The 25,286-nt window shown below is 43.2% G+C and overlaps 1 protein-coding gene across 1 annotated transcript in view; it reads left to right on the top strand.

Moving 5' to 3' along the window:
• The first annotated feature begins 950 nt into the window (after positions 1–950).
• Positions 951–25,286, top strand: part of LOC143974757 (UDP-glucuronosyltransferase 2A2-like) — a 183,998-nt gene continuing 159,662 nt past the window's right edge. Inside the window, exons 1-2 of the mRNA XM_077476466.1 lie at positions 951–1,085; positions 1,221–1,991. Coding sequence (XP_077332592.1) covers positions 1,244–1,991 — 748 coding nt within the window. The 5' untranslated portion in view covers positions 951–1,085; positions 1,221–1,243. The remainder of the gene's footprint in view (positions 1,086–1,220; positions 1,992–25,286) is intronic.

Raw genomic sequence — 25,286 nt, 5'->3', positions numbered from 1 at the left:
AAATACCGTATTTATCAGGGTAGAACAGACACCTTTTTCCCTTAAAATCAGGGGAAAATCGTGGGTACGTGTTATACACCGACCCCCCACCATTTTGGAGCCTCTAGGCGGCTTTTAGCCACCTTCGGCCCTTCTCGACGGCTTTCGGCTGCTTTCGGCCACCTTCGGTGCTTCCCGGCCCCTTTAGCCGCCTTCGGCCCTTCTCGGCGTCTTTTGCCTGCCTTCGGCTCTTCTCATCGGCTTTCACCCGCCTTTGGCCCGAAAGCCAATGGGAAGGGCTGAAGGCGGCCAAAAGCCAACGAGAACTACCGAGATACACAGGACATCTCAGCGGCAGCATTTTTAAAAATAAAAGCTCAAAATAAAACAGACAAGGCTGAAAATGACACAGACAAGGGGACAAGGCTGCAATGGTGGACAAGGCTGCAATGGTGGACAAGGCTGCAATAGTGGACAAGGCTGCAATGGTTAACAAGGCTGCATGACAAAGCTGCATATGACACTGACAAGGGTGCAATGATGGACAAGGCTGCAAATGACACTGACAAGGCTTCAGATGGACACTGATAAGGCTGCATTGATGGGCATTTTAAATGTAAGTTTTTTTTTCCTTAAACTTCCCTCTGATAAATACGGTAATACATACGTACATGATAACAGCATCAGCACACCTAAAACGAATAGGTGTTCACACTGACCTGAGTTAAACTAACATTTTATTACATCTCGTAGACTAGCCAGAGCCAGCGGGCTGATAAAAAAAAAAAGCGAAATAATTCCCACGACCGATGTGGATGGAGGAATATTCCCTGCAGTGCTATTGTATTCTGACAACGGGTACTTCTCCATTTTCGGAATTCACTAATCAGCAAAAACGTATTATCAAATCATAGGAAGCAAACAATGTGTTCTACATACTATACAGATTTGGGCACAGCTAAATTGCAGAGGTATTAGATATTGCCACAAAGCACTTTATTTATGTTAATCCTATTGTAATAATACACTTATAAACAGGATTGCACAGGTGTGGGAAACCCAGATTGCTTACACGCACTGAGGTTGAAATACTCTGTAAGGCTAAGGTAACTTAAACTCTATATGTATTATTTCTATCTATCTATCTATCTATCTATCTATCTATCTATCTATCTATCTATTATTATATTATCCATAACTCCTACTCTATTTAACAGTTATTTTTTTACCTTTTCTTAAAGGCTACCAAATTTGTTCATGTGCAATGGTCAAAATGACCCCATTGCCTAGGTTATTAAAATATAAAGGACTTGGACAGCTATTCACAGTCCAAATTCTTCTTGCTGGATCTGTGTTTTGTGGAAACGTTTTAATCTGGCCAACAGAAGGAAGCCATTGGTTTAATATAAAAAAGATAATTGATGAATTAACCACTAGGAATCATAATGTTACAGTGCTCGTATCTACAGGTGCTGCTTACGTTAATACAAATGATAAAAAGTCAGAAAATTATTTATTCTACAAAGTTCCATATGGAAAAAACTATACCCTGTCAATTATTGAGGACTTTGTCAAGCTTTGGATGTACGAAAAGCCAAATATTAGCTTTTTTCAGTTTTGCAAACGGTTCCGTGAGTTGGCAAGCCGAGTAAATGCAATGTATAAGGAGAACTGTAATTCTGTGCTTAAAAACCAAGAATTCCTGGCAAAGCTGAAGTCACATCAATACAATGTACTTTTATCTGATCCAGTTGTTATGTGTGGTGAAGTTATAGCACTGAGTTTGGATATTCCTTTCATGTATACATTGAGATTTTCACCAGCTTCAGCAGCAGAACGATACTGTGGACACTTACCCTCAGTTCCATCATACAACCCAGCATTTTTGTCAGAGCTGACCGACAGCATGTCGTTTTCTGAAAGAATAGAAAATATTGTGTCATACTTAATTCAAGACTACATCTTTCACAGTGTTTGGAGTGAATGGGATTCATACTTCAGTGACATATTAGGTAAGTCAAATTATCACAATAATGTAAACAAAATGAAACTCAAGTCATATATATTTTAATTCTCCCGCTCTACAAGACTCTGGTCCGGTCGCACCTGGAGTATGCTGTCTAGTTCTGGGCACCAGTCCTCAGGAAGGATGTACTGGAAATGGAGCGAGTACAGAGAAGGGCAACAATGCTAATGAAGAATTTGGAGGATATTAGTTATGAGGAAAGGTTGCGAGCACTGAACTTATTCTCTCTGGAGAGAGACGCTTGAGAGGGGATATGATTTCAATTTATAAATACAGTACTGGTGACCCCACAATAGGGATAAAACTTTTTTTGCAGAAGGGAGTTTAACAAGACTCGTGGCCACTCATTAAAATCAGAAGAAAAGAGGTTTAACCTTAAACTACGTAGAGGGTTCTTTGCTGTAAGAGCGGCAAGGATGTGGAATTCCAGCATGCTGATGGTCAAGATAAGCACAGGCAAGCTGAGTACAAACATCTTCCAGATACTCAGGGGTAATACAAGGAGGCAAGAACATCAGACAGAAGTCAAAAAGATACATAGAGAGACGGTCTAATCTGTAAGTCAGCCAAGGTTGGAATGTCCAGCAATTTGCCAGGTGTGTATTTGCCAACAAATTGTGAAGGCTGATCATTACACTAGCAGAATATTTCAACACTTTACCATTAGATTCTGGGTATTTCAAACAAAAGTAGAAATTGCCCCATAAATGACAGTTGGTATTGAAATAAACCTACAAATTCCATGATGCTTCTAAGGCTGCTTTCACACTGCGGCACTCTGCAGGCGCTAAAGTGCTAAAAATAGCGCCTGCAAAGTGCCCTGAAACAGCCGCTGCTGTGTCTCCAGTGTGAAAGCCCCGAGGGCTTTCACACTGTAGCGGTGCGCTTGCAGGGTGGTCAAAAGTCCTGCAAGCTGCATCTTTGGAGCACTGTAGGAGCGGTGTATTTACCGCTCCTAAAGCGCCCCTTCCATTGAAAACAATGGGGCAGCTGTGCAAACCTGCCTGCAAAGCACTGCTTTGCGGAGCTTTGCGGGCAGTTTTAACCCTTTTTCGGCCGCTAGAGTTAGTTAAAACTGCCCTGCTAGTGGCCGCATAGCGCTTCTAAAACGGTGTTAAAGCGCCGCTAAATATAGTGCTGCTTTACCGCCAGTGCCCGCAACGCCCCAGTGTGAAAGTAGCCTAAATTTATGAAGAGTTATGCAGTGACTGAAATATTTGTTGCCCTGACTTTAGTGGTTCTGTATTTAGGAAAGTAGGCTGGTAAGTTCAGAAGCTGTCTGTGTTAGCTTCGGCAACCTCTTTGGGTTGGGAGATGTGTTCCTGGTGTGTGCAGTGGCAGTATTGCTTCAGTGTGTCTGGTGCAGTCAGGGAGAGTAAGGACTACAGATGTTATAGCAGAAACCACAGTCTACTTTCCTAGCATAGAATATCTATTATATCCCATATGGTTATAGAGTGCTACCAACAGCTTTATTAAAACATATGAATTTGTTGTTTTAAAATATTTCCTAGAATATCTGTTTGATGTAATAAAATTCATGGTATATTTCTTAGTGATTATGAAACAGATTGCTTAAATAAAATTGCTGCTTAAAACAAAATTATCACATTTACTAATATTACTAGGCCTAAAAATCTTCAGTTTTTACACTAATCAGGCCCAGAATTCTAACTGGCCTTAACTATGAAACTATGAAAAACTATGAAAAACTATGAAAAACCTTCTTTCCTTGGTGTTACTTCTAATGATGTGCTTATCAACAAAGACTGGAAAGAATAGTCATTGTTTAAAACATGCTAATGAAAGTAATCCTATATACAACAGCTTATTTTACATTATTGTTTTACAGATAAAGTAGTAAAGTAGTAAAACAAACAAGATTTGTGTTGCTCGTTGATGTTAAATATACTTTGGCAAACACATGTATTATTCATCCATGGGTAACATATGATTAAATTGCCTTAATTACAATTGTTAGTTAAACTTTGACTGACTATGGCTGAACACCCGACAAAGCTTTTCATATGTGTTTTTTTATTTTTTATTATTATAATTCTAGAATTGCAGCTCTAGAAAAACAAGAGTTAGTTTAATCCAAAGTAACTGATTGAAGGGTTACCGAAAACTGATATTTTTTTATTTTTAGTTCCCTCTTATTGTTAGTTATTCCCATATTCAAATTAAAATTACAGACATGCGGATCAGTGCAAAAATCCTTCTCCTAGTCCTAATTTTTTCTTTACATTTCAAACCAAATTCCCAAAATTTTATTTTAACCACTTTAGCATAGCACTTAACTTAACCACTTGCCCACTGGGCACTTAAATCCCCTTCCTAGCGAGACCAATTTTCAGCTTTCGGTGCTCTCACATTTTGAATGACAATTACTCAGTCATGCAGTACTGTACCCATATGAAAATGTTGTCCCTTTTTCACACAAATATAGTTTTCTTTTGGTGGTATTTGATCACCTCTGGGTTTTTTATTTTTTTGCGCTATAAGTGGAAAAAAAAAACATTTTGTAAAACAATGCATTTTTCTTCATTTCTGTTATAAATTTTTGCACATTACATAATTTTTTTCATAAATTGTGGCGAAAATGTACACAGCAATATATATTTGGTAAAAAAAAACAAATCCATGTATATTATTTGGTCTTTGGTCTATGGTGCCAATCATTGAAAATCTAATTTCTTGAGATATAATGTGGAGAACAGCAGCGCTCATCTGAGTGCAGTATATTAAAATGATTAATCATGAATTTATTAAGATAAAAAGTTAAAATAAGAATTAACTCACAGGGTAAGGGTTGAAATGGCTAGTCACAAGGGGAGGCTCACAAGGGGAGGCATGTGGATGTGATCACAGCCTGAAGAAGGAACATGCATGCTCTGAACGCGCGCCTGTATGCATGTATGGATGAGGATGGCTAAGCATGGATGGGAATGGTTGATTATGGATGAGGATAGCTGAGTATGTATGGGAATGGCTGAGCATGGCTGGGATGGCTGAGCATGGATGGGATGGCTGAGCATGGATGGGGATGGCTGAGCATGGATGGGATGGCTGAGTATGCATGGGATGGCTGAGCATGGATGGGGATGGCTGAATTTGGATGAGGATGACTGAGTATGGATGAGGATGGCTCAGTATGGATGGGATGGCTGAGCATGGATGAGGATGGCTGAGTATGGATGAGGATGGCTGAGCATGGATGGGGATGGCTGAGTATGAATTAGATGGCTGAGTATGGATGGGATGGCTGAGCATGGATGTGGATGGCTGAACATGGATGGGATGGCTGAGCATGGATGGGGATGGCTGAGCATGGATGGGGATGGCTGAGCATGGATGAGGATGGCTGAGCATGAATGGGATGGCTGAGTATGCATGGGATGGCTGAGCATGGATGGGGATGGCTGAATTTGGATGAGGATGACTGAGCATGGATGAGGATGGCTGAGCATGGATGAGGATGGCTGAGTATGGATGAGGATGGCTGAGCATGGATGGGGATGGCTGAGTATGAATTAGATGGCTGAGTATGGATGGGATGGCTGATCATGGATGGGGATGGCTGAATATGGATGGGATGGCTGAGCATGGATGGGGATTGCTGAGTATGGATGGGATGGCTGAGTATGGATGAGGATGGCTGAGCATGGATGGGGATGGCTGAGCATGACTGAGTATGAATGAGGATAGCTCATTATGGATGGGATGGCTGAGCATGGATGGGATGGCTGAGTATGGATAGGATGGCTAAGCATGGATGAGGATGGCTGAGTATCAATGGGGGTGGCTGAGCATGGATGGGGATGGCCAAGTATGGATGGGGATGGCTGAGCCGTGAATGGAGATAGATGACCCGTGGATGGGGATGGATGAGTATGGGTGAGGGTGGCTGAGTATGGATGGGGATGGCTGAGTATGGATGGGGATGGCTGAGAAAGGACAGGGTGGCTGAGCATGCATGGGGATGGCTGAGCATGGATGGGGATGGCTGAGCATGGATGGGGATACCTGAGCATGGATGGGGATGGCTGAGCATGGATGAGGATGGCTGAGTATGGGTGAGGGTGGCTAAGTATGGGTGAGGGTGGCTGAGTATGGGTGAGGGTGGCTGAGTATGGATGGGGATGGCTGAGTATGGATGGGGATGGCTGAGAAAGGACAGGGTGGCTGAGCATGCATGGGGATGGCTGAGTATGGATGGGATGGCTGAGCATGGATGGGTTGATGGCTGAGCATGGATGGAATGGCTGAGTATGGATGAGATGGTTGAGTATTGATGGAATGACTGAATATGAATGTATGAGCATGGATGAGGATGGCTGAGTATCAATAGGGGTGGCTGAGCATGGATGGGGATGGCCAAGTATGGATGGGGATGGCTGAGCCGTGAATGGAGATGGATGGCCCATGGATGGGGATGGATGACCCATGGATGGGGATGGATGAGCATGGATGAGGATGGCTGAGTATGGGTGAGGGTGGCTGAGTATGGATGGGGATGGCTGAGTATGGATGGGGATGGCTGAGAAAGGACAGGGTGGCTGAGCATGCATGGGGATGGCTGAGCATGGATGGGGATGGCTGAGCATGGATGGGGGTGGCTGAGCATGGATGAGGATGGCTGAGTATGGGTGAGGGTGGCTGAGTATGGGTGAGGGTGGCTGAGTATGGATGGGGATGGCTGAGTATGGATGGGGATGGCTGAGAAAGGACAGGGTGGCTGAGCATGCATGGGGATGGCTGAGTATGGATGGGATGGCTGAGCATGGATGGGTTGATGGCTGAGCATGGCTGGAATGGCTGAGTATGGATGAGATGGTTGAGTATTAATGGAATGACTGAATATGAATGAGGATGACTGAGTATCGGTACCGAGAGGGGAAGAGCTAAGCCAGGCAAGCGCCAGCTTGTTTACAACTATGTCATTGGCCCTTTACCGTGATCTGTGAGGACCCAGTAGTTACAGATATTCCCAGAAGCACGATTCTGGGAGGACGTGATAGTACGCTCTCCCAGAAATATCCAACCGCTCTGCCGCCGTTTTTTGGCTACGGCTAATCACATCAATATTATTATTATTATTGTACACAATTTATATAGCACCAACAGTTTACGCAGCGCTTCACAAAGTATAGGGGGGGACAACACAATTACAGTACAGTACAATACAAAAGGTACATGAGGGCCCTGCTCGTAAAGCTTACATTCTAAAGGAAGGGGGTGGTGGTACAAAAGGTAATAGCTACAGAGAATAATTTGATGGGGGTGGCTCGGGGACAGTTGTTAGGTGGGTGGGGGATAGGCTTCCCTGAATAAATGAGTTTTCAGGGATCTCCTAAAGGTGGACAGAGTAGGGGCTGATCGGATACGGGGTACTTTCGCCCCCTCCATGCCCAGGCCATTTTTCAGCTTTCAAGCTGTCACACTTTGAATGACAATTGTGCGGTCCTGCTACAGTGTAACAAAAGTTTCTGTTAGTAAATTTTGTAAATTAGTAATTTTTCTCCTTCACTGATTTGCGCTGATGAGGCTGCATTGATGGGCACTGATGAGGTGGCACTTATGGGCACTGTTAAGGCAGCACTTGAGGGCACTGATTAAGTGGCAACGCGGTGCACCTGCGACCGCCACACTGCGTGCCCCCCACGGGCACGCGGGAGCAGCCGTTCGGGTGCGCCGTCATATGAAGTCCACCCAGAACAAGAGCTGTACTGTCCTTCTGTCATTTGATGGTGGGCGGGCAATAACTGGTTAAGCTCTAATGCCACGTACACACGACAGGTTTTCCCATTGGAATAAACCGATTTTCCCGATAGGAATTGGTTCCGTCGGAAATATTTAAAACATGTTCTATTTCTAGGTCCGTCAGAATTTTCTGAAAAAAAAGTCTGATGGGGCATACACACGATCGGAATATACGATGAAAAGCTTCCGTTGGATTTTTCTGTCGAGTACATGGCATAACACTTAACCACTTCAGCCCCGGGCCAATTAACAGCCTAAGGACCAGAGGTCTTTTTACAATATCGCACTGCACTGCTTTAACTGGTAATTGCGCGGTTATGCAATGGTGTACCCAAACAAAATTTGCATCCTTTTCTTCCCACAAATAGAGCTTTCTTTTGGTGGTATTTGATTGCCTCTGCGATTTTTATTTTTTGCGATATAAATGGAAAATTTTGAGAAAAAAATATATTTTCTACTTTTTGTTATAAGAAAAATCGAATAAACTCAATTTTAGTCAAAAAAATGTCAATAAGCGTATATTTTTTGGTTTGCGCAAAAGTTATAGCGTCTACATTTTCTGGAATTTTCACAGCTTTTAATTTATGACTGCCTATCTCATTTCTTGAGGTGCTAAAATGGCAGGGCAGTACAAACCCCCCCCCCCCAAATGACCCAATTTTGCAAAGTAGACACCCCAAGGAAATTGCTGAGAGGCATGTTGAGCCCATTGAATATTTTTTTTTTGTCCCAAGTGATTGAATAATGACACACAAAAAAAAAAAAAGTTTACAAAAAGTTGTCACTAAATGATATATTGCTCACACATGCCATAGTTATATGTGGAATTGCACCCCAAAATATATTCTGCTGCTTCTCCTGAGTACGGGGATACCACATATGTGGGACTTTTTGGGAGTCTAGCCGCGTACAGCACCCCGAAAACCAATCACTGCCTTCAGGATTTCTAAGGGTGCAAATTTTTGATTTCACTCCTCACTACCTATCACAGTTTCGAAGGCCATAAAATGCCAAAATAACACAAACCCCCCCCCCCCCCCCAAATGACCCCATTTTGGAAAGTAGACACCCCAAGCTATTTACTGAGAGGCATGTTGAGTCCATGAAATCTTTTATATTTTGCCACAAGTTGCAGGAATATTAAATTTTTTTTTTTTTTTGCACAAAGTTGTCACTAAATGATATATTGCTCACACATGCTATGGGCATAAGTCAAATTACACCCCAAAATAAATTCTGCTGCTTCTCCTGAGTACGGGCATACCACATGTGGGGGACTTTTTGGGAGCCTAGCCACGTACTGGACCTTGAAAACCAAGCACTGCCTTCCGGATTTAAATATAAAACGCTACCAAAAAAAACTGTTAGCGATCGAAGGGATCAGGCCTGACTCTGCGATTGCTGTAGTTATGTGTTTAGTGTTTTGTAAGTGACAGTGATCGATCGATACTGCACTTGGGTGGGCTGGGCAGAGGGGCAAAACGCAGGTGCTAGCAGGTATCTGGGCTGATCCCGCTAACAATGCTTTTTTTTGGAACCCTAAACTGCTGGGGACGCTAGTATAGATCTGATCAGATCAGATATTGATCTGTTCAGATTCTATACCACTACGGAAGGTGTATGCTTTGCGCGTGGGTGTTAGCGGTACTGGCACTAACCTAGCGCTGCCTGGGGCGATGCAGACCCTGACCCTAAAACCTAATTGATATCACCCGTTGGGTGATCAGGGGGTTAAACCTTTATTGGGTAATAAATGGTGGGTGCCCTGATGCTATAAAAAGCAAACTAACTAACCAGAGTCACCCGTAACACTTATACGGTGATCACTGGTGAAAGGGTTAACTAGGGGCAATCAGGGGGTTCACATTTTTATTAGGTAGTATATGGGGGTCCCTGGCGCTATAGAAAAACCTGACGGGGAACCTAAAAAACTAACTGGCTAACCAGCGTCACCAGTGACACTTATACGGTGATTGCTGGTGAAAGGGTCAACTAGGGGCAATTAGGGGGTTAAAACCATTATTGGGTAGTATATGGGGGTACCTAGCGCTATAAAAACCTGGCGGTGAACCTAAAAAAATAACTAGCTACCTAGCGACACCAGTGACACTAATGCAGCGATCAGAAAAATGATCGCTTAATGACACTGGCAAAAGGGGGTGAAAGGGTTAACTAGGGGCAATTAGGGGGTTAAAACCATTATTGGGTAGTATATCGGGGTACTTAGCGCTATAAAAACCTGGCGGTGAACCTAAAAAAATAACTAGCTACCTAGCGACACTAATGCAGCGATCAGAAAAATTATCGCTTAGTGACACTGGCAAAAGGGGGTGAAAGGGTTAACTAGGGGCAATCAGGGGGTTAAAACCATTATTGGGTAGTATATCGGGGTACCTAGCTCTATAAAAACCGGATCGGATCAGGGGCCGTTGGTTTCTGGCCATCCCCTCTCGATCACTCCTGGCGAATGAGAAGCTTCCTCCCACTGTGTAATGTATACACAGGCAGGGAGGAAGTGATGTCATTCTCCTCGGGGCGGTCTTTTTGACCGGACTCCGAGGAGAGGACACAGTAAGTCTGCACCAAACACTACACTGACACTAACTAACACACAGGCACACAACCCCCCCCTGATCACCCTCCCGATCGGGGGTGATCAGGGGGGGTTTGTGTGCCTGTGTGTTAGTTAGTGTCAGTGTAGTGTTTGGTGCAGACTTACTGTGTCCTCTCCTCGTAGTCCGGTCAAAAAGACCGCCCCGAGGAGAATGACATCACTTCCTCCCTGCCTGTGTATACATTACACAGTGGGAGGAAGCTTCTCATTCGCTAGGAGCGATCGAGAGGGGATGGCCAGAAACCAACGGCCATCCCCTCATCCCGGATCACTCCTGAAGCGAAACGGACCGCCGCATCCAGCGGGAGGGGGTCCAATCGGACCCCCCACCCTCTGGAAGGCAAGCACGTACATGTACGTGCTTGTGCCTGTACATGCCATTGTGATGATGCACAATGGCATGTGGCGGTCGTTAAGTGGTTAAAGTGATTTTAAAAGCTCAAATTGTAAAACAAACCATTCCGTTTAAAATAGAAATGAAAGGCAAAACATGTTTGTATAGATATAAAAATACATTATGAATAACTTTCCCCCCTTTTTTATACGTGGTAACATTCCCTCTCAGCTGCATGAGAGCTGGGGGGTGGAGAAGCACACTGAGATCCCCTGTGAATGGCTGTGCAGCGGGTGGGCGTGTCAGGAGAAGTCTGCTCATTGGAGGAGAGCAGGCTGAGCTCACTGGTGTGCCCTCCTGCTTGGTGTGGATAGTTTTTACTAGGAAAGCAGAGGGACTCGCAGGAACACCAGTGATTTCACATAAGGGAAGCAATACAAAGAGAGCAGGATAAAAAAAAATACCTTTTTCTATAATACATATCCAAAAAATATATAAAAAAAATTATTTATTCATCAATTGAGGCCGAGATATATTTTTCTACTTATTTTTGGTAAAAATAATTGCAATAGGCGTATATTGATTGGTTTGCACAAAAGTTATAGCCTCTACAAAATAGAGAATAGATTTATGCCATTTTTATTTATTTATTTTCCACTAGTAATAGAGGCGAACTGTAATTCTTAGAGGGCTTGCGACATTGCGACGGACAGATCAGACACTTTTTTGGGACCATTGACATTTATACAGAAGATCAGTGCTATAAATAGCCACTGATTACTGTGTTAATGTCACCGGAAGGGAAGGTGTTAACACTAGGGGGCGATCAAGGGGTTAAATGTGTTCCCTCGGTGTGTTCTAATTGAAGGGGGGATGGGCTGCCAGGGACATGACAGAGATCACTGTTCCCGATCACTGGGAACAGTAGATCTCTGATATGTCCCTTGTCAGAACGGTGTATCGCCTTGTTTACAAAGGCAGTTCCCCATTCTGCCTCTGTAATAGGCGATGTCGAGTCGCTGGCGGACATCAAGTCCACCCGACCCACGGTCACGCTTCCGCAGTGTGCAGCGCGCAGCAGGCGTGAGCACACACTGGCGGTGGTGCCCACCTGCGTGAACCGCCGTACAGCTATAGCGATTAGTGCAAGAGAGCCAACCTGCCACTGTATAACGATGGTGGCTGGTCGGCAAGCAGTTAAACAGGGGGTTAACATTGTATCCAAAAGAGCACCCACGATAGGTCAGTCATTATCTTCAAGTTTTTTCAGTCCTTGCAAACAAGTGCAGTTATTCACGTGGCTGCACTTTAACCACTTAAAGACTGGAAGGATTTACCCCCTTAATGGCCGTGCCATTTAACTGACAATAGCGCGGTCGTGCGACGCTGTACCCAAACAAAATTTACATCCTTTTTTCCCCCCACAAATAGAGCTTTCTTTTGGTGGTATTTGATCACCTTTGCTGTTTTTATTGTTTGCACTATAAACAAACAGAGAGCGACAATTTTGAAACAAAAACTTACAAAAATAAATTTCCAAAAAATATATATATAAAAAAATCTTCATCAGTTTAGGCTTCTACATTATTTCTGTAAAAAAAATCCCAATAGGCGTATATTGATTGGTTTGCACAAAAGTAATCGCGTCTACAAACTATGGGATAGATTTAGGGACTTTTATTTATTTTTTATTGTTTTTACTAGGCGGCGATCTGAAATTTTTAGTGGGACTGTGACATTGCGGCGGACAAATCTGACCCCAAATGACACTTTTTGGGGACCAGTGACATTATTACATTGAGCTATAAAATTGCAGTGATCAAAGTAAATCCTACACTGGCAGGGAAGGGGTTAACACTAGGGAGCGATCAAGGGGTTAAGTGTGTTCCCTGGGTGAATTGTAACTGTAGGGGGGATGGGCTACCAGGGACATGACAGATCACTGTTTCCGATCACTGGGAACAGAAGCTTTCTGACATGTCTCCTGTCAGAACTGGGATCTGCTTGTTTATACTGGAAGATCTCCGTTCAGCCTCTGTACTAGGCGATCGCAGATCGCCTGTGGACATCGAGTCCGCCCAACCTGTGGGCATGCTCCCACAGCTGCAAAAGCCACCGTACAGGTACAGCAATTCGTGCGAGATATTTTCCACATTTTATGCGGCGAGGAGGTGTTTTGGATTTTTTTTTTGCATTCCCTCTGACCCCCTCTAAACTTTGAGTGGGATGTAAGCCATTTTTATAACTAAGAAGTGGCATGTATAATGTGTCTCCCCACTCTAACTTCCTGTTCATTTGGGGCCCCAGGAGTCCTTTGGCTATTTGCCTACATACTTATCTGTACGTCAGGGGTTGTGATTAGGTAGGTTCCAGCTCTGCACATCTAGGGAGTGACATTTTTGCCCATTATTGTTTGCAAAATAGCTCAAGCTCTGTCAGATTGAATGGAGAGCGCCTGTGAACAGCAATTTTCAAGTCTTGCCACAGATTCTCAATTACATTGATTCTTTACTCTGATCGGGGGTGGGCTGTGGCCGAGGGACACGCATCATCCCCGATCGCTGCGCTGCACGCCCTCTGGGATGTGCATGGGCAGCGATCACGAGCAGAATACATGTGACCAGGTGTGATTGGACTTGGCCGTTCACATGGTAAAATGGTAAAGAGACAATTTCATTGACTTTTAACCCTGATTGGGGGGTGGGCTGTGTCCGAGGGACACGCCTCGTCCCCTATCGCCACGCTGCCAGCCCCCTTGGGGCCGACAGGAGCAGCGAGAAACGAAGGACGTTAGATGACGCCCACCCAGGATGGGAGAGTGTTCCTGTTGGCGTCATTTGTCTATGGCCTGGTGTGGAAGTGAGTAAACATTTTAACTACCTGCCTACTAGGCCAATTCTGACACTTCTCACATACAATACATGTAAAAATCTGAATTTCTGCTAGTAAATTACTTAGAACCCCCAAACCCAATTTTTTGTAAGCATGGGGCCTAGAGAATGAAATGGTGGGTGTTGCAATTTATTATGTCAAATGGCATTTGCACATAGGTTTTTCAAACATAATTTTTGGGGAACAAAAATACATTTTAATGTATTTAAGTGAACACAACTACAATATAATACCCAATTTGTTGGTAAAATATAAAAGATTCTGTTAGACTGAGTAAATAGATACCAAACATATCTCACTTCAAAATTGTGCACAGCCGTGGAACAGTGACAAATTATGGTACAATAAACTATCCATAGGTGGCGCTTTAAAAATCTTTACAGGTTATCAGTTCATAATTACATAGGAGGTCTGGCCCTAGAATTATTGCTCTCAATCTGACATTCTCAGCGATACCTCACATGTGTGGCACAATATCCATGAGTGGGAGACCGACGTGTGTATTCACCTTTGTGCATAAGCAGGGGGGATCAGGCACTTTAACATTTTAACATTGACAATTTTACAGAGTTTCAGGAGTACAACTATCACTATACTTTCTCACTCAGCAGCTGCTCTGCTTGCCCCACTGCTGTCCATTCACAGAAGGCTTTGTATTTTGTAAATGGGTTCATGTGACACATTGTGGTCTGTGATTGGGCAGGAAGATGGGAAGGGAGGGATGGGCAGAGCGGCCATCAACAACTCTGCAGCTGCTGAACTTATCCCACAGTAAGCCAGCACATTTTAGAGAGTGACTGAATTCCTTAAGTTCAGCTTTAATTAAAGTATAACTAAAAGGTAAAACTTTTTTTAGTTTTGAATAGAGCGGGGAGCAGGGTTACAACCCCTGCCATATATTTATTGCCGTCTGTGCCTCTGTTAGTGAGATTCACCCTCTCTATTTGTTCTGTTTATCGTTATAACAGAAAGTAAAAGTACAATATAATCCTTCTATTTGAATGATCCTAGTTTGTATCATTGCAGTCTTTCCACCCGGCGCACTTCTGCCACCACTCTACCCCCAGCGTATCTGTCTTTCCAGCACACATCTGTACCCCCAACATTTCGATGCGACCTTCCAAAACATGTATGTACCCCCAGCACACATTCTGCCTCCAATGCCCCCCCAACGCCCCCACAGCAAATCTCTGCATCCAACATCCCCTTTAGCACACCTCCTCCACCAATCCCCCCCAGCACATATCTGCCTCCAATGCTTACCCCCCAGCAGCACTCTACCTGCAGTGCCTCCCCAGCACATCTGTGTCTGCAATTTCCCCTGCCCCCAGCACAACCTTGCAGCCCTCCGTCCAACCACTTGTGCAGTCACTGTTACACTCAGCATGTTCTTCCTGATTCTCTTATGCTAGCTAGCCAGGAGGAGTATATCACAAGGGCAAAGCTGGAGGGTTGGAGTCTTCCAACATTGTTTCATGGCTGTGTATGCAGGTTTTCTCTAATACATGCTGTAGGTGGACAGGGGAGGTCCTAGAAAATATAGCATTCCGTCCAAGGAGAGATGTGCTCTGCTGACTCAGGGTACATCGTTATTGACATGATGCAGCCAGTATAGTTAGCTAAAAGGAGGTGATGCCCTGGCAAACCAAGGGCATTCGGCAAGTATGCTCCTAGATTGTGCAGGTTTTCAGGTAAATTTAGTCTAGCTCCTCTGTAATCAGAGGAGCAGCGGTTGATTGCTCTGGCCTGCTCAGTGTCTCACAGCCTGCCGCTTTTGCCTGTATTCTAGAGGATTCTAGGACCACAGTGGGAGGAAGAAGAAAGTGGGCAGTCTGAATACTTATCAGCCAATCCCTGGAGAGGTCTGTGCAGTATGTGGCTGGAAAAACCCATAAATAGTCAAAAGCTGGAAGAGAGTTCCTGCTGGCGGAGACCCCTGTATAAGGACTCTACCCCAGGAGAAGGATCACAGGTGACATTGAGGTCCCAGCTGGAGCCTTAGCTGGGGCTCTATTTGCAAAGTTTAGTCCTGGAGTCGGTTTGGGTCTAGAGAAAGCTCACTGGAGTGTGCCAGGAAGAAGTTGATGGAAAAGTGTCAAGCTGTTCTATGGCTGTGTGAGTCTGTGTCTCCTTCGCAGAAGAGTGCAAAGTAGATATTGGAGGGAGGCAACCAATGATCCTTTGGCATTGTGAGTAGATGACCCAAATGCTGGATGTTAGCGACTGTATGTAGCTCTTGATCTTTTGGAAGAAGTCATAATCACCTGCCAGCAGTAATGATTTTGTGGGACTTTTGTACAGCTCAGTATGAAAGAGAAGAGTCCTCAAATAGTTCAGTTCACCAGTTTGGGGTCTCTTATGCTCCCTTCAACTCATCCAAGTTCAATGTTCCAATTAAACAACAAAAAAATGCCCTCTAGCCTGTTCTATTTGAGCCAGTGGAAGAGTGGAAAAAATGCTCTGTGCCTGGCCGTGTGCACTTTAATAGGGGAAAATGAATCAAGTTCACCAGCGGCTCCTTAGGGGGTGCAGTACATATGTACAGTATTAGCTATACAGAAACATGCCACTTGGCATATATGTATTCAGTGATCACCCTTAAAATAAACTGACACATATAATACAGAACAGCAGTGTACAAAGACCCACCCCCACATTGCATAGTATTTTTACCTGTTGACCCTGCCATTAGATCTGCTATTTAGTGGCCAAACTTTCCAGGAAAATTGTCAATTACCTGAAGACTCAGTATAAAGCTGTCCATAGACAGTTTGATTCCTCCATCAACACAAACAAGGTGGATGGAGGAATCCCCCTCCCCATCACCACCAGGACATTGTATTCTGACAGCTGTATCTGGCGCTGTCATAATAAAGGGTTTTATAGTTTGTCCATTTGACAGAAGTCAGTCTAAAGCCCCATACACACTATCAGATTATCTGCTGAGTTTTTCCTTCAGATTTACCAAAACCATATAATATGAGGACAAACCTTAGGAGTTTCAATGTGTATGCAATCAGGCAGGCCCTTCTACTACATGGTTTTGGTAAATCTGAAGGAAAAACTCAGCAGATAATCTGATAGTGTGTATGGGGCTTAAGAAACAAGATCTGTCAATAGGTCTTGCCACATGCAGGTCCCTGCTGAACTAGCCACATTTTGATCTGTTTATGGGCAGCTTAAAGTGTTTGTTACTCCACATTTGTATGCTTTCTTTGTGTAAAATCTCTGGTGTTCCTGCCATTCCCTCTGCTTTTCTATTAAAAACTGACCACACTAAGTAGGAGAACCAACCGTGGTCAGATCTCTAGCTATGCTGGGAACTTAGCCTGCTCTCCTCCAATCATCAGCTTGTCCTGACACGCCCCCCGCTGCACAGCTATTCACTGGGAAGCTAGTGTGCTATTGCTTTTTAGGCAAAACAGAGGGAATGTGATCACTCATAAAAAAGGGAAAAAGGGTATTAATATTTTTTTTTATATCTATACACAAATGTTTTGCCTTTAATTTCTTTTTTAAACTGAACAGGTTGTTTTACAAAGTGATGAGTAACAAAAGTATTGCCAGCGCTCAACTGAAGATCATGTAGAGGAATAAATTAAAATAAAATTAAAATAATGAATTAATACCAATAAGGTGAGTATCTGATGAACCCAGTGCAGCTAAATGGTGACCATAACTGGAGGATATGGATAGCAGCAAAACAAAGATGAGCATATCACTGGCAGAGCAATAAGGAGTTGACGCCCACCAATGGTAGATCAGTGCAGCATGGTGGGAGCCAATACTCCCGCTGCACTGGGAGGTCCTGATCCAGACAGTAGACCCACTCGCCAACGTGGTCTGGGATGGCTGGCATGCTGATGGAGGAAAACAGAAGCTGCGGCGATAGTGAAGGATGCAAGCCGCCCTCCACAGGACAGCTTGCTATGCCGGCTGGAGTACAGGTAGATGGGGAGGGAAGCTGCAGTCTGTAGGCAGTTGTAAGCCCCTCTTCCTGGATGGATTGTCAGCAGGCAAGTGGATATCACAGGAGTGTGGGGTGAAGAGGAAAAGCCACTGGAATCCAGAACCAAAAGTCGGGAGAAGCCGGGGAGGGCACGTGCGGGTGACATAGAGCACTGGCCAAGATGGTGGTAGCTGGAAGTCCTCAGAACAAGCGTGAAGCGCAGGCTGTATGGTTGCCTTGACTATACATTTTCACGCATTCACTTTTCAAAGGACTTTGAAAAAATGCATGCTCACCAAATGACGCATTGCTTTTCAAAGGACTTTGAAAAAGCGCATGTGCGCCAAACGCGCCGTCAACTATACAGCCTGTGCTTCAGGCTGGTAATCAGTGACCATTGAGAAAGGCTGAGTTAAAGTGTTACTAAACCCAGGACCCTGCATTTACTATATCTGGATATGGAAATGTGATTATTTTAGTAAATATACCTTTTCTTATCAGCAGTTAGATAGTCACACAGTCTTGTGACTTCTATCAGTGTCCAGCCAACCACTGGTTAAAGCTTATAGGAATTTCCTTAAGAGCAGTACAATTTTAGTATAAAAACTCTAAAAAATGTTTTGTTCATTTGCCATACCAATAAGCCAAATTCTATGTTTGAGGTCAGAATGCACAGGTACATCAAAATAAGTGTGATCTTTTTTCCCCAAATAAAAACCACATTCAGTTACAACTCAATTTGTTCAAGAAAAACATTCCATCCTTCTTTGATTCTCCTCATCACTACTGGCACAAATTATCACTGATTTTACCCAATTTTTCATTAGAAGATTGAATGAATGTTCAGAAAACAATTTTTTTAGAAAATTATACTGATGATTAAAGCAGATTAAAGCTGATGTCCATGCTTCATGTCACTTTAAATAGTTTGTTCAGACCAAGTTGGTCCCAACAAACTATTTGCTACACTAAGGCCGGCCATACAGAGTTCAAATCTTGTCTGGTTCAGCAGGAACCAGCCAAGATTCGAAACATTAATGGGCAGGCTGAATGTACCAAGCTGATCAATCAATTTTGTTGCAATTATCAACACTGTCTGTGGTTGCAGGAAAGAAATTTGTTCCATGTGTGGCTGGCCTAAGTGCTGCAGTGTCTCTAAGCACTGTATGTACTGAATGTAACTTCAAGCTACATACAGTACACAGTGCTACGTTCTGGCTGTGAGACAGAGACTTCACGTCTCACACCCATAACAAAACAAATGCTTGCTGAGCGGCTCTCAGCCATTCATGGGCTGATTTGTATTTTATTAATGAAAACAAAGCTTCCTGATTGTCCGAATCTGAGAGTGTGATGTCATCACCGATCCACCCCTCCCACTCAGAAAAAGCTTTGTATTCATTCACAGACAACAAAACTGCCTATGAATGAGCGCGGCTCAACCAGACTCTATTATGTTGTGGGTATGAGATGGGAAGTCTCTGTCTCAAAGCCGGAACCCACCACCTTGTACTTTATGTAGCTCAAGTTGCATGCAGTAAATACCATGCTTAAAGACACTGCAGTATTTTGTAAGGCAAATCGTTTGTTTGGACCAGCTTGGTCCAAACATGAAACATGGACATCAGCTTAAATCAACACCAATGTGTTCTTGCTAATTTAATGTATTAACAAAACTGTTCTAAATTGTTGAACAAGCCAAATGGCTAACATAGAAACTGAAATCTCTCTGACACCATTATACTATTTTCCATAAATTCCCACTCCAGCCACAGATAAAAATATAAAGGCGCATTTACCATCTGTAACAAAGTCCTTTTTGAGCAGGTTGTCTATGTATCCGTATAATACATCATCAACATTGACACTCATACAGGGAGCTATCTTCCTGTTCAGGAGACCATTCTTCTCTGCCAACTCTTTGTGAGCAGGGTGACCAGTCCCCTCAATGTCCCTGGTCACCAAAGCTAGGAGAATAGCTACAGTATTGAAAGTAGGGTCTCTCTTCTACCCGTCTAGCTCAGTCCAATCTGCTGTTTGGGCTTCCCCTAAGCCCTTGTACACACGGTCGGACATTCCCGATGGAAAATGTCCGATCAGACCGTGTTGTTGGATAATCCGACTGTGTGTGGGCTCCATTGGACTGTTTCCTTCGGAATATCCGACTGACAAAGTTTTAGAGCTGGGCTATAAAACTTTCCAACAACATGATCCGATCGGACTTTGTCCGATTGTGTGTAGAGAATTCCGATCAGATAAAGTGCCACGCATGCTCAGATCAAATTCCTAGACCAAAGCTATTGGCTACTAGCCTGAACGTAGTCCCGTCGTAACGAAATAACGTCATCACGTTACGTACGATCGCATTTTCCAACAACTTTGCCCGACCGTGTGCATGCAACACACGTTTCGGACAAAATCCGACGGATTTTGTTGTCGGAATGTCCGACCGTGTGTACAAGGGCTTACAGCTCTGAGCTTCCAAAGATCTGAGGACAGTGAGAGAGCAGTGTGAGTAAGAGTACATTAGCGAGGATCCAGCAGTGCTTTGCTGCTACAGCAGTATAGACATGGGAGAGAGGAGCAAGCAGAATTATCTGTGCTTTGTAACCTCGCTCTTCTAACTTCCATTCAGTAACAACAGCGCTCACAGGGTTATTTTGGGAGCAATAATAGTTGCTGCCCACAGATGAGCTTTCATTTCCAGTAAAGTGTATTAAGCAATGTTGAAATACATATTCGATTACAACACTGCATTACCAAATATGAGAAAAATTTACACATTAGGAAACACTGTTCAAATTTTATTACTAAGAAGTCTCCTGGAAAATGTCTACTATTAACAGTACATAAGCAGGACTGTTTAATTTTACCTCTAGTGTTCAGAGTTTTTTGTAAAGCTCTTTACACTTTGTAACACCTCACAAAACCTCAGATCACAGTGAATCATCAACATGTTCTGTACTGGGATTATTTTTCTGCTCCTGCAAACAAGCCTTTGCACTGTTTCTGCCAGAAGAATTTTGGTGTGGCCAACAGACGCTAGTCATTTTTTGAATATGAAAATAATCCTGAATGAACTTGTTAATAGGAACCATGAAGTTACAGTGTTGCTTCATTCGGCCGCTCTAATAATCGGTACAGACACCAGTAAAGCCTCACCAATACGATATGAAGTTTTTGACGTGCCTTTCACAAAAAAGGAGCATGAAAAGTTTGTTGAGGAAAGTTTACATATGTGGATTTTTGATGTACCTAATATGACCTACTGGGAATTCTATCAAAAAATGAAAGAGATGGTGACCGAGCAACAGAAGATGTTAAAACATATGTGTGATGGGGTACTTAAGAACAAGTCATTATTAAAGAAACTAGAAGATGAGAAGTTTGACGTCCTGATCTCGGACCCAGTGATCCCATGTGGGGAACTTATTGCTGAAATTCTTGGACTTCCATTTGTTTATTCTTTAAGATTTTCCATGGGCAACTCAATGGAGAGACTATGTGGACATCTTCCAGCCCCCTTTTCCTATGTGCCTGGAGCCATGGCAGAACTAACTGATAGGATGTCTTTCCTAGAGAGATGGAAAAACGCAAACTTCTATCTTTTCCAAGACATATTATTGTATTTTGTGCTTGCTGGCAACTGGGATGGTTACTACAGTGAAGTATTAGGTGAGCATGAAAAGTAATTGGAGTCTGGGTAATCAATCTTTATTAGTTTTCTCATCTAATCCTCATGAAAATGTTTCTTTCATTCAGCCTTCTGTTATACACATATGTTAGAAAATATTTGCTACCAGAAAAGTCTGTTTGGTGCAGTTTCGGTGTTGTGTAAGAGATGTGGAAATAGTATAAAAATACATAATTTGAATGTATCTATGCAAAATATATGCTACTCTAGCTGCGTATTAAAGCTTATTTTATATATCAGGACCATGTTCTTTCCACACCTTCCATTTATAAAAGCTGCATCATTGCTTCCAACAATGAAAAGTAATCTATGAATAGAGGAGGTGGACTTTTCATTCATCCACACATCCTCCATTCATAGAGTGCTCTTCTTTGTGGCAAGTGATAGTACACCATTTATGAATTGAACATGGGGGCAGAAAGGGCAGGCATAGTTGGCACTCTTGACAAGTGCCTGTGAAAACGCTAGCATCTTGCATTAACCACCGCAGCACTGTAAGATGGCAAAGCAAAGAATAGCAGCCACCAGCACAATGGGCATTTCTCATTCAATGTAAGTACAGTCCATTGTGCTGATCTTTTAAAAAAAATGTAACCTAATGTAAGCTTTAAGTGAACACTCAATATGTTTATGTATATATATATATATATATATATATATATATATATATATATATAGCATATTGAGTGCCTATATGTCTATATATACATATATATATATATAGATAAATACATACATACATAGTCAGCCTATAAGTATACTGGTGCAATGTCTGTGTTTTTGTGTGCATCTTAACTGTATGTTTAGGCAAGGTTGCTATCAAATTTATTTGCAAAGTGATAGTTGCCTTGGCTAATTGATAGAAGGTGAATTGATTTCACCCTAATTCTGGAATTGCTGCACTTCTCTCTTCTGTCACTAGATGTCTGGGTATCTGGTGGCATTAGATAAGACATGGGTATTGCAAGGACACGTTAGGAATTAATAGAGTATCTCAGCCAATGGGCAGGGATTTTATTTGGTCCCTTGGCCTGCCGGGAAAGCCTATTTCTGTGCTACCTGGTTGGCTGTCTGGGTGGACATGTGTTGTAATGCCCCAGGCTGCTAGGCCATAAGCCTTGGGCCTATCATCTGGCTGCTAGGCTGTCTGAGGGCCTATCCAGAAGCAAGAGAGCAGCATAGGGTTGGGACTGCAGCTTACAGTCCAACCAGAAGCAATGGTTCTGAACAATCAGCTGTGGTCAGAGGTAGAAGGCAAGCTGGCGCCACTAAGGGACCATCCACCTTGCTACCGGAGACCACTGTGAGTAGCTGAAGCAAGTACCTGAGCAGTATTCTCACAAGCCGGGGATGGTGAAGAATTGGCAAACTTCAGCAGCTGCAAAGCCAGGGACCCAGCCAGTGGAGGTGACACTTGCAGAGCATTATTGTGCGCCAAGCCAGGGACCAAGTAGGCCAGTGGGGTGATGCTTGAGGAGTATCTGTGAGTGCCAAGCTAGGGACCCAGCAGGGACATGGGGGTGACACTTGAGGAAGATACTGAGTGAGAAGAGTGGAAGAGCTCAGAAGATCCAGGGGTGAGTGGATCTGTTAGTCTAGTGAAGGGCTAGGGTCAGCAGAGTGAAGTTCTACAATAGGAGATTGAAGGAGTTTGTTGCAACCTCTGTTAGAAACTGTTACAAGACTGCTGCCATAGGAGACAGCGTTCCTACTCAAGCAGATGTGGTGTCTGGCTAGATACCTTTCCCTGCATAGCTGTCTGTCTATAGAAGTCTCGGAGTCTGCCAATTAACATTGATTCTACTTAAGGGTGTCCACAGTTCTGTTTAAGAGACAATAAATCTCTTTGCATTCAAGAAGTGTCTGGCGCCCATCAATATCTACCTTGCATTACACCCACCATGCCATGTAACTCACTCTACACAGAAGGATTTCAGCTGTCCCTAACTTTGGAGGTCATCATCGGGCTTCAGGGGGCCTGGGACTTGGCTACATAACCTATAGTAATTAATTCCCTATAGAATTGTCCACAGGCTCCTTTCATGTGAATTGACTGTTAGTGTGGACATAAGCAGCCAAAATTAGATCCCAAATGCCATGCTTGGGAGAGCATCAGGCCATATAGGGCTAGTGTAGAGATGATTAGAAACTTGTGTGAAGTTAGAAAATTTCTACACAAAGGGCATGGAATCTCCTCGTACTCACTTCTGACTAACAGACAAGTTGCAAAGAAAATAGCTGTGGGTCACTACAGAGGACAGCCTGGCATCTCACTATCTTTTGTACTCAACGAGATGCGAAAATCTTTAACCAACAGGAGTCTAACTATAGCTAATCGGGGCATACAGCTGCTATGGGATCCATAAACATGGAAGGCCAAAGCTGTTTGTCTATACAGTGATTTATGCATAAAATAAATCAATATATATCTTGGGAACCACAGGATTGGGTGAAGCAATGGATCGGGACGAGACAGTGACGTTGTCACAAAGCACAATCAGGAAGTAAGCCAATAGTGTTCTATGCATGCCGACTAATGTTTCAAACATCTTGAGGGGGAAATACAAGCAAATATCTGTGATGCACCAGTACATGTTTTTACTGGCTTTCAATAGATTCAGATTTACATTTTGTGGCAGAAAGTACTATGATTTTCTTTTTTTGTTTATGTTTTTTGAGCTATTGTGGAGAAATAGTAGATTCTTGAATCACGTACATGTGGAAACTTGCTGGATGGAGATGAATGGAGATTGCTATATGAAGATCCAGTGAGAAGGGCCGAATCGCAGAGAGACAGACCCTGTAAAGGGGAAGGCACATTAGACCTATTTATTTGTAGGTCTAATGCCGCGTACACATGATCAAACAATCCAGTGGAAAAGTCCGGCGGACTCGAGTCCGCCGGACAATCCCCCCGTGTGGGCTCCGGCTGACTTTTTTTACCCAAAAGTCCGGCGGACTAAGAATGTAGTTTTGCACCAAAATATGTCCGCTGGACTCGCAGTCTGGCAGACAATACGGCCGTGTGTGTGCTAGTCCGCCGTACTTTTGAAATAAACTGACTTTTCCCTCACAGAGAAAATTCTGTTCATTTTGAGCACGGCTCCAGGACCAGCGAATGAAGTGTTGCTGGCCCCGTCACCTGGTATGGACTTAAAGGGGAAGCCATACACCGAAAAAACGGCGTGGGGGTCCCCACTAGGTCCATATTAGACCCTAATCTGAGCACACAACCCGGCCACATGCCCTCAACATGGGGGGTGCTTTGGGGAAGGTATGGCCAGAATTTGTGGTTGAGTCACGTAAACGTGACAACTTCCGCCCATACCCGGAAATTATGCCCTTCACTGCTTGAGCTGATCAGGCAGATTTCCCAGATGATAATTTTTACCTGCTGTTCACTCCGGTTGCCAGGATATCAGGCACTCATACATGTGAGTTGAATATCTTTTAATTCTTTGCAATAACATTTATTTTTAAACAGTGCTGCACAATAAGGTTTTCTCTATTGTATCCATCTATATGAGGAACATTCATCATAGTTAACCAATGGTCCAGACGATATCTACAGGGATCGCCCCACACACACATTTGACCTAACTAGTAATAGTTGGTCCAGTCCCAAGGGTGAGTGCACATCTACTGGGGGGCACCCTATTTAGGCACATAAGGAGCACAGAACTACTTGTCAAGTCACAGCACTGTATATGAGTTTCTCATCATTGTCCCATAAGCACCAGCACTTTTCACTGGGGACTGTTTTATTTATTTATTGATTGTTTTCAGTATTTTACATTTATTTTTCTGTATGTAGCAATATATTGCATATAGTATTTAGCGTTATATATATATATTATTTATTTTTTATCATCAATTTCACACTGCAGCTGCTCAAATCATGTGGTAATTTTTACTTTATTTTTATCTATGATATTAATACATACATGAGGTGATGTGTGTGTGTGTGTGTATATATATATATATATATATATATATATATATATATATATATATATATATATATATATATGTATA

The sequence above is a fragment of the Lithobates pipiens genome, unplaced genomic scaffold (genome assembly GCF_037356315.1).
Source record: "Lithobates pipiens isolate NorthernLeopardFrog02 unplaced genomic scaffold, aLitPip1_a1.2 Scaffold_13, whole genome shotgun sequence".
Taxonomy (NCBI): Eukaryota; Metazoa; Chordata; class Amphibia; order Anura; family Ranidae; genus Lithobates; species Lithobates pipiens.
The sequence above is the reverse complement of the archived record's forward strand: the minus strand, read 5'-3'. Positions and strand labels throughout refer to the sequence as shown.